The sequence below is a fragment of the Ambystoma mexicanum genome, chromosome 1q, assembly GCF_040938575.1.
Source record: "Ambystoma mexicanum isolate Mex_15411 chromosome 1q, UKY_AmexF1_1, whole genome shotgun sequence".
In the NCBI taxonomy this organism is placed as follows: domain Eukaryota; kingdom Metazoa; phylum Chordata; class Amphibia; order Caudata; family Ambystomatidae; genus Ambystoma; species Ambystoma mexicanum.
This window is the reverse complement of record NC_090922.1, coordinates 815,480,840-815,490,990: the sequence shown is the minus strand read 5'-3', so window position 1 is coordinate 815,490,990 and position 10,151 is coordinate 815,480,840. Positions and strand designations below refer to the sequence as shown.

At 51.9% G+C, this 10,151-nt stretch overlaps 1 protein-coding gene across 1 annotated transcript; it reads right to left on the bottom strand.

Moving 5' to 3' along the window:
• Positions 1–1,214: 1,214 nt before the first annotated feature.
• LOC138537062 (regulator of G-protein signaling 16-like) lies at positions 1,215–7,112 on the bottom strand. Its single transcript, XM_069641423.1, has 5 exons — positions 6,862–7,112; positions 5,296–5,397; positions 5,104–5,165; positions 3,489–3,655; positions 1,215–3,215 (listed from the first exon to the last, which is right to left on the bottom strand). Exons 1-5 carry the CDS (start codon positions 6,906–6,908, stop codon positions 3,015–3,017), a joined length of 579 nt encoding a protein of 192 aa, XP_069497524.1. The 5' UTR covers positions 6,909–7,112; the 3' UTR covers positions 1,215–3,014.
• Positions 7,113–10,151: the final 3,039 nt, after the last annotated feature.

Below are 10,151 nucleotides of genomic sequence, written 5' to 3'. Positions count from 1 at the left end.
GAACAAGGCATTGGGGGCGTAGGGTGGGTGGGCTGGGGGCCAGGTGCACGTGTAGAGCAGCTTGTTTCTGGTATGGAGTAGGGGCGGTGCTGTGGAGGGAGGAGTGGGCTTGGATGTGAAAGATCCCCTAGTGTGGTGCTGGAGACGATCATTTCTGGTGGGGGATGGGGGAGGTAGATAGGTGGGGGAAGATATGAGTGCCATGGTATCAGCAGATATAAGTGGGATAAATACTGTGAACTTTGCGCCAATGCGCTTACCTGAGGTGAGGAGTTGCGGGCGTAGACTGGTGTCGAGAGGGTGGAGCGAATCGGAGTTCATTGTCGCTGGGTCCTAAGGGCACCACATCACAGTACATAACACATGCGGTGCACAATACTGCACCCTTTGCCTGCACGGACTTTGCTGCAGTGGGCTTCGGTATCGAGTCTTTATGCGATCGGCAATGAATCTTAGCGTGCGTTGCATCGTACGTAGTGGAAGTTAGGCCCAACGAAGGTCGGCTAAAATCTTGCACTCCTGCGGTGCTCAACATTGCACCCTTTGCCTGTGGACGCCTGTGCGGGCTTCGCCGCAGTTGGCTTCAGTGTTGAGTCTTTAAACGATCAGTGACAGAACTTGCCATATGTTGCATTTTACGTAGCAGAAGTTAGGCCCAACGGAAATTCGGCCAGCGTGTTGCACACCCATGGCACACAACACCATGCCCTTTGTCTACACGGGCTTCACCGCAGTGGGCTATGATGTCAAGTCTTTATGCGATTCACAATGGATCTTAATGTGCATCATGCAATTCTGCCCGCACATCCCCATTCTTCAAACAGGGATTTGCGGGCAGAATGGCAGGCAAATCCACGGTTTACAGGCAAAGAATTCCATGAATCAGAGCCATTGAGTATTGAGTCTTTCCTCTCTTGTATTTGCCACCTCTGTCCAATCAGAAGAGCTGTTAAGTCTGCGCTGTGAGCTAGACGATATAAATACACACACACTTACTGTCATGGGGCATATCCTGGAGTGCTTCTAGGAGCCCCAAGTATTAGCCATCATTAGACCCTCTTGCAGAAAAATCAAAAAGGGGAACCATTATGCTTCTTGTTAACATGTCAAATGAACACAAAACAAGTTTTTTTTCACGGTTTTTATTTGGTCGCACGATGTAGAAACAAAGCATGGTATTATTAAATAAATAAATAAATAAATACACACATAAATACATTGAAAACAGAGTTTGTGTTATTTCGGTCAACGCCCCTCACTTGGGACTGGGTCAAATTCCGTGATAATCCCCAAACTGGGCACCATCTTTAAAATAAGAGTACTTTATCAATTCCAGCACCGACATCCACCATCCATCACTTGCGTTGGGTTTCACTTTGAAGGTAAAATAACTTCAGATAACTATCTAATTACTTATTTGATGGGAAAGTGGCCGGTAAAGGTGCTGCTGTCCTATTCATCATCGGACGACCAATCCATCACGATGGTTCAAAGGAGCGAAAGATACACCAGGACAGAGTAAAAGACATGCTGTGTGTGGATGGTGAGATGCGCAATATAATACAACCAATGTGACCCAGTGGATACATTCACAACGGAATAAGGGAAATACTGAATATGGCAGTTGAGAAAGTAGCGTCAATTAAGAATAAGAGGCACACAAATAGCAGGGAAGCAAGAGAGGAGAAATAAGAAATTCCAGCAGTGCAGTGCTCTGGAGAAGGAAACCTGATAAATGGACACCGCAGTGAACCTCGACTGAGGAAGGTGCATGTTTCCTGAGGGACCTCTTTCAGGGGCAGCCAAAGTCACCAGGGCTCCAGGATGCCTCGCTGAATCCAACCACACGGTAGCAGGGCACACTGGCCAGCGTAAACACCAAGCGCCTGCTTCACAGCGCGTTCTCCTGCGGCATTGCGCCATTATAACACGCTTGCGTGAAGCAGGCCCTGAATGATCCACGCGCAGCGTCACCCAAAATAGCCATGGAACTCTGCGAAATATCCAGTGATGCATTATATACAGACGACGGTAGGGGAATTCGTCTCATTCAGAGGGCCGTGAGTGTCACCCCTTAAACCCAGTAGCAGTCTGGACAACATTCCAGCGATAGGACCTTGGTACCTGGTAGTGGCACTGGCGCGGTATCATACTTAAATACATATGTTCCACGTCACATTTACAGCAGCCTCTATTGGAAAAGCAGGGAGTTCTGTGCAGTGTATAGGGTTGACAGATGTCACATGTGGCGGCGTGGGCAATAGGAGAAACGCTGCCCAGTTCAGCAGGAATTAGCGAGGCACCAGTCCTCAGACTGCCTGTGCCCAAATACTGGTACACGTGGCACGCACCTTTCACACTCGCACACTTATTTTTTGCAGTGCCACAACTCAAAAAGCGGGGGCAGTGCGATGGTTCTGCCACACTGCAACATGCATTAGCCTTGGGAGCGTTTCGAGGTCACTGAGAGGCGGGGTGTCTCTTGCACCAGGGATGCCAGGGTCTGTATGGGTGTTAGCTCCCCACCCCCTTATTTCTGCACACTTGCACTTCCAACCACTCTGTGTTGAACAGGCAATGTTTAAGAACCATCACATGCCATAAAAGTGTTTTTATGTGGCTTGGGGGAGGGGTCGTACAACGACGCATAGGCCACATGCACACAATTACTTTCCACCAACATTGTATCCACTCCTTACCCAGGAACCGGGAGCAGGCACCAGGGCGCAACTCATTTGCACTGCCCTAATCCAGCACTGGGGACAGTCCCGTGGGACACACGGTGCATGCAGACATTGTGGGATCCGAGTACCCCAGTCCAAAATAAAAGCACTACACCCGAGTCCACCTCTGTGTAAACTGTCCACCTTAAAGTCCAGGGAAAACCACCGCGCAGCCCTCTTTTCCAGCATTCCCAGACGCTCGCTCAGGGCTTCTGCCTCCGTCGCAGGCCAGATACGTCGTGTCGCGCCCCTGCAATTTCCCAAAGCCCAACTCCTCAGGCAGACTCAGGCTCAGGTGTGCGATGGCTTGGCTCCACCATGTTGTGTGGCGTGGTCCAGCAGGTCTTGGTAGAGCGCGGATCTCAGGAACCTTGGGTAGCTGTCCTTCTCCATGAGGACCCAGGTCTTCCCCTGGGCCACATCAAAGCACAGGTGGGTGGCATGGGCCAGCTGACGTTGGGTGAGTTCCTTGGTGTGGTGGTCGATGTTCACCTGCGAGAACAGAAGAGATCCGGTTACTAGGAGAAAGGAATTGCATATAATGTGTTCGGACAATCTCCCACCTCATCCATAGCAACACGCCCGCCGCTTTCTCATGCAGTGGCCTACAAGCCCCGCTCTACCTGCATGAAGAGAGGTTTCCCTGCCCCATTACATCTCTAACACCACCATATGTATTGGGCAAATTCATACAAGACTAGTAAAGGAACACTCCCCCATACCATTCACCGTTAACTCTCTGGCGACTCACGCACAACGACTCACCTCGCGTGGGGCTTCATTCTGGATAAACTCCTGGTAGATCTTAAGCGCCTGGGAGGGAAGTTTGGCAGCGGTACGCGTCTTCTTGTATTTCTCGCAGGCCAGCCAGAACTCAAGGTTTTCATCGCTGAACTCGGTCTTCAGGAAGGCCCAGAACGCAGCGAGGCCATCTGCAGAAGAGGATGGGAGGGTGGTTAGGGAGGAAGAGGAATATTCTGCAACGTGCAATGAGTCCTCATGCCACTCAACATCATTATTTCCTATGGTCCCATTGATCATTGTGAGCTGCATCCCACCGTCTCATTGGTCATAATATGACATATCCTGTCGCCCCTTACGGCTAGTATGGCATAGCAGCATCTGTTAATAGTCCAAATACCAAATTGGTTTCGTGGCACTAAAATCTTTCTATTCTTTTTCCTTTAGTCCCATAGACCATCCCATGGTTTAAAAAAATCATCAGCTACCAGTCTATAGAACCCACTAGAGAGTCGACATTTTCCCATCATTCTTCGGGTCATTTGCCTACCCATTCCATTGGCTCGCTCCATCCCTTCAGTAATCTAGCATTTAGTGAGAGCACGTCCATCATCTAACCTTGCTCTCTCCATTTGTTCGTTTCTTGGCCTCGGTTCGGGTGATCTGCACCCCATGCATACCCTATGAACACCATCCTGTAACAGATCATATGCCGCACTCTATTGGATCCATCCAAATAACCTACAGTTCACCCGGTGTCACCCTCCTAGGCATGCTCATCTACTGACCTTTACACCCTGCATAGGAAGAGAACATCCCCTTGATCATGCCCTACCTTTATGCGCATCACTGTCATATCCATCCCTCCACCATGCCATGTCTCCAACCACCCAACCCCTGTCCACAATCCCATTCCATCCGTTTACTGCTATTGCGCAGACCCTAGCAATTCATTCACCTCTATACCGCCCATCTGCCTCTCAAATATTCATAGGTAACGCACCACCACCTAGAAAACATGGTGCCCCCATAGCTACCTAGCAGACATGGTGCCTCCATAGCTACCTAGCAGACCTGGTGCCTCCATAGCTACCTTCCACCCATCTATATACATCTACCCTCAGGCACAGTTCTTCCACCTATGCGCACGCAACACTGTAAAACACCTTCCTAGCTGCCTTCTTTGTCGATCACCTCCCACTCATCCCTATTGTTTTTCCTCTCTGTTTTTGGTCATTCTGTCGTCTAGTTTCTCTTTCCTATCACCTCTTCCCCAAACCTCCCTTTCCTTTCCACAAAGGTCTGGCGACCCCTTGGCATGGTTCCAATAGTTCAAACAAGGCCAGGTGCCGCAAGACTGCTACGGTGGTGATGGGCGCAGTATACATGTTGGATAACATAACTTGTGTGGACAAGGTATATCCATCCACCTGGTCACATGTAACACAAACCAGCTCTGGACATTACTCTTTCCACAACTGCACTCGCCCAGCCTGTCCAAACTACGGTCTGTCCGTCTCGTTTCATTGATCCACAACCCGCGCAGCCCTGCTTTGGTGTCACAGTGTCCCCAGTCATACACCAAACCCTGCCCAGTCTACTAACCCGCCCTCTTTCTCTGACAGTGACTCGTGCTCACCTTTGCTACTCAGCAGATTGTCGAAGGAGTCCCTCCATCTCAGCACATCTTCCAGGCAGGGTCTGGAGAGGGAACGAGAAGAGCATTAGAGGAGGCAGGCCGAGACTAGGGGAAATACCTGCAATGGGGCCGTGGGGGCGTAGCGTGGGGGCGTAGCATGGGGTGCAGGAGCAGGTGCGGGCCCGGCCTTACCTGTGCTTGCTCCTCTGCTTGTTCTGGCTGCATTTGCCAGGCTCAAGCACTGCTTCCGTTTTCTGAAGCAAGACTGCCAAGCGGGCCCCAAACTCCTTCACTCTGCAAGAGAAATAGAGAAAGGACAATCATGAGCGTTAACTGCCACTTGGAGGCAACGATACGACGTTCAGCTGTCAGACTGCTGGGCCTGAGTTCTACTATACAGGCGGCCTCTCTACTCAGTGTATTGCCGCCCCCACGCCCACCCTCCCCACCCACCCACGTGCTGCCTCAGACAGGCCCCTGCAACTCCTGGCCTCTTGTGGGCAGCAGACAACACAGCGCCTCCTTGCCCCCGGGCTATGCGAGCGCTTTAAAAATGCAATTAAATAAATAAACAAATAAACACTGGACCGCTCACGCCATGATCCACGGCTTTGATTCATGTTATTGGGGCTTGGGTAGAGCGACTTTTGCCTGCCCCCATGCCCCCTCCGGTCCATGCAAGAGAAGCGTGTGCCGTACACAGCGCTTTGCTCTTGTTTATTCTCCAGTGAATTGGAAACCGGGGCCGAAACCCCCATGTCTCCTCCCATCGGCTGGGGTTACAGAAAAGGGGGGGGCCTGTGTGTGCGGGAAGGAGCTCTCTGCGCGGTATCAGAAAGGTCCACCCACATCCTGGGGTCTTTGTGATGCCCGGGTGTGATGGTGTTAGCCACCCCGGCTCCTGGGGTGCGACGGTGCCACTTATCCCCCGCCTCCTTGTGCTTCGGTTGGCATTAGCCCCCCCCTCTCTTTCTCCAAATGAATGGGAAGGTGTCCAGTGTGATGGGATTACACATCCCCCTTCCGCTGCTTTCTCTGGGGAGTCATTAGGCTGTTTCCTCTCGCGAGCGGTCTCTGTGATGCTATTAGACCGCCTCTCGCCCTGCGCTCCGCCAGTTTCCCCATCGCCTCCACATTCTTCGGAAATTGAAAACCTTCTCCCAACAGAGCTGCTCTCCTCCCTAGACACCCCCCCCCCCCTCCCGCCTCGCCCCCCCCTTCTCGTAGCACATGCGTGGCTGGCCTTTGCAGCGTCCCACCCGCATTTTATTTTAAATACGCTCGTTGCCCCGCTGCTTTGCTTTCAAGAGATTAGGCGCGGTGGGGCCCCATTCATATGGACTTGGGGCGTCAAAACCCCACCAACGCTTTCTCGCATGGGACCCAGTGAGCCGATGCAAACTGAGCGCTCTTCACAGCCGCCCCACATTGTTTTTGGAGCCCCACACAGAATGCCCGGCCAGAACACGTCAAAGTCTGCCTTCTTCTCAGCCCACAAGGGGTAAAATAAATCAGCGCTGGCGGCGTGTGGCTCACTGTGCAATGCTACCTTGTGATCTTGGGCAACCCCGTTATGCAGTCAGCTCTTCTGATGTGCAGCAGAGAAAAACATTGCTTCACACACCGAGAAGATAATTCATTGATATACAGAAAGTGACCAGTACTTGTCTTCTCAGCCCCTTTCTCTGTTTTAGCATTATTTTCAAACTACAGTCACTCCACCCTTCATTTCTTGAGTCTGGCTGTCGTCTCCCTTACCTCTCGATGCAGACTGTGGGGAGCGCCGTCAGACCTTCCTTGCACATGGTGCCGGGTGTTGTTTAGGTATAGGAAGGAGTGCGGGTGGCTTAATCCGTGGGAGTTAATCTCGCGTGCAGACCCTCTGCAAACTGAGCTCCCGTGTCTGTGCAGACTGTCGACGTCCAGGCTCCTGTGACTGAAGTCCCGAGTCGCTGCAGCTTCACCGAGGGCTCTTCCAGGCTCCTCTGTCTGTGAAGGATGACGGGCTGCCCTTCTTTATACCCCGCCGAGTGGCCACGCCCCTGCAGAGCAGCCAATGAGACGCCTGGGCCCGACCCTGTGTTCTGCATGAGAAGCGCAGATGTGCTGCAAGCCGTCACTGCGCTCTGATATCTGGAGTCGCAGGGAACAGGGGGAGGCGCAGTGTCCATTCCCTGGACATCATTCAGGCACAACGCAGAGCACACCCAGGGCTCTGCCCTCCTGTCAGCGGCAGCAGCACTTCTCCGTTCTGCTTCTGCGTGCCCTACCGGGGACTGGCGGTGCAAACCCAGGTCGCCTGGGGCTATGCCCCCCTCAACGGAACGTGCCTATGGCATCTCAAACATCCCATGCATAGTTCTGTATGCCCCCCTCCGAACCTCGTGCCAGCATTTCACGCCTGCAAACAGCAAGTCACAATAAACTTGTTAGGGAATAGCCTGCCACCGACGTCAGAGGGCTGGCAGGAGAGCAAGAGGCGACAAGGGACAGTGGGGAGATTGCATGACATGGCGAGAAGAAAAAAAAGAAAGGCCTTGAGCAAATGATGGATCAACGGGACCGAAAATAGAGGGACAAGAAGCAAAGGGGACAAAAAGCGACGGCGAGAAAGGAAGAGGGAAAGAGTAGGTAAGGACTTGCGAAATGGCGGGAAACCGTAAACGAACGGGAAAAGGAAAAGAAACAGGGTGAACGAAGGAGCAACATGGCAAGCAATAGGTGGCGACAAACAGGTAGAAAAGAGCAGACCAGAGGAAAGTAACAACAATAAACTCAAGAAAGAGTGTGATATGGGAAGAAAGGGGGGTATGAGGAAGAGGGAGAAAGTAAGAGGAAAACAACTGAGAAGTAGAAGTAAGAAGGAAAGCAGAAGAGACAGTGCAGGACAGAGTGCGGGAAATTATTCATATAAAACAGAGAGAGAGAGAGAGAGAGAGAGAGATGTGCTGCAGTGAAACAGAGGGGGGAAAACTAGAGCAAGAGTTTGGCCAAGAAAAGAAGCGAGAAGAGCAAACCAGCAAACCACAAGAGAAAGAAACAGAGGAAGAAAGGGGTGGCAGAATGCAGGAAAGAGGAGAAGAGCACAAACGAAGAGGGGAAAGCATGTGACGGGCGGAGGAAATGCCCAGCAAAGTGAGCAAGGACGTGAACATGTGGAAGAAATCAGAATGGGAGCGGGCCCGAGAGGAGGCACAGGGAAAAGGCACAGTGGAGAACGAGGGGGCAAAAGAGGCAGAGGGGATGTCTAGGCAGAGGGCAAGAAGTGGAGCAGAAATAGGATCGTGAGCAAGGCAGTAATGTTAGCATGACAAGAACATTGGCACACAGAGCTGAGACGAGGTGAGCGTCAGAGTTGCAATAGTGGACACAAGAGAAGCAGGGAGGAAGATGAGAGGGAACGTGAGATGCAGACAGAAGCTGGTAAAGAGGAAGGCAAACTGCTAGACATGGAGGAGAAGATAGGACGAGTGAGATGGTGGCAAACTGCTAGACATGGAGGAGATAGAACGAGAGAGATGGAGGCAAACTGGTAGACATGGAGAAGATAGAACGAGTGAGATGGATGGAGGCAAACTGCTAGACATGGAGGAGATAGGACGAGTGAGATGGATGCAAACTGCTAGACACTGGGGAGATAGGACGAGTGAGATGGAGGCAAACTGCTAGACATGGAGGAGATAGAACGAGTGAGATGGAGGCAAACTGCTAGACATGGAGGAGATAGAACGAGTGAGATGGATGCAAACTGCTAGACATGGAGGAGATATGACGAGTGAGGTGGAGGCAAACTGCTAGACACGGGGGAGATAGGACGAGTGAGATGGAGGCAAACTGCTAGACACGGAGGAGATAGAACGAGTGAGATGGAGGCAAACTGCTAGACACGGAGGAGATAGGACGAGTGAGATGGAGGCAAACTGCTAGACACGGAGGAGATAGGACGAGTGAGATGGATGCAAACTGCTAGACACGGAGGAGATAGGACGAGTAGGAAGGATGCAAACTGCTAGACACGGAGGAGATAGGATGAGTGAGATGGAGGCAAACTGCTAGACACGGAGGAGATAGGACGAGTGAGATGGATGCAAACTGCTGGACATGGAGGAGATAGGACGAGTGAGATGGAGGCAAACTTCTAGACATGGAGGAGATAGGACGAGTGGGATGGAGGCAAACTGCTGGACATGGAGGAGATAGGACGAGTGAGATGGAGGCAAACTGCTAGACATGGAGGAGATAGGACGAGTGAGATGGATGCAAACTGCTAGACACGGAGGAGATAGGACGCGTGAGATGGAGGCAAACTGCTAGACATGGAGGAGATAGGACGAGTGAGATGGATGCAAACTGCTAGACACGGAGGAGATAGGACGAGTGAGATGGAGGCAAACTGCTAGACACGGAGGATATAGGACGAGTGAGATGGAGGCAAACTGCTACACATGAAGGAGATAGGACGAGTGAGATGGATGCAAACTGCTAGAAATGGAGGAGATAGGACGAGTGAGATGGAGGCAAACTGCTAGACATGGAGGAGATAGGACGAGTGAGATGGAGACAAACTGCTAGACATGACATGGAGGAGATAGAACGAGCGAGGTGGAGAAAAACTGGTAGACATGGAGGGAGGGCTTTAAGTGGGCCAGGGTCAAGGCCCGGCAGTCTCCAGAAAGGGCTCCCGAGCCGGGGCCCTGCCGGGGCCAACCACCGATTAGCCCCAACCAGCTGACACCTCAGGCAGCCCGTGTAGAGGATGTAAGGTTACACGAGCTGCCTGCAGGGGTCAGCACTTCGGCTTAGAAAAAAAGAAAAGGCATCGCCGTTTCATTTTTCTAAACCGAAGTACTGACACCTGCAATCACAGGTGTAACCGTGCATTGCGGGCTGCCCGGTGTCTCTGTAGTCGAAACAGGGGGAGGGCTGGACTGCCCAGCTCTCCTTTTGTTTCTGAATAACCATACTAGTTACAAAAGGAGAGACTGGGCTCTCCAGCCCTCCCCCTGTTTCGACTACAGAGACACCAGCAGCAGGCGGACCTTTCAATC

What these genes read in the sequence shown, in the direction of transcription:
- LOC138537062 (XM_069641423.1), bottom strand. Translation starts at nt 6,908, where the DNA reads ATGTGCAAGGAAGGTCTGACGGCGCTCCCCACAGTCTGCATCGAGAG. An exon ending in CCCACAGTCTGCATCGAGAG is followed by an intron (nt 5,398 to 6,861) that starts GTAAGGGAGACG and finishes TTTCTCTTGCAG; the next exon opens with AGTGAAGGAGTTTGGGGCCC. An exon ending in CAATCTGCTGAGTAGCAAAG is followed by an intron (nt 3,656 to 5,103) that starts GTGAGCACGAGT and finishes CCTCTTCTGCAG; the next exon opens with ATGGCCTCGCTGCGTTCTGG.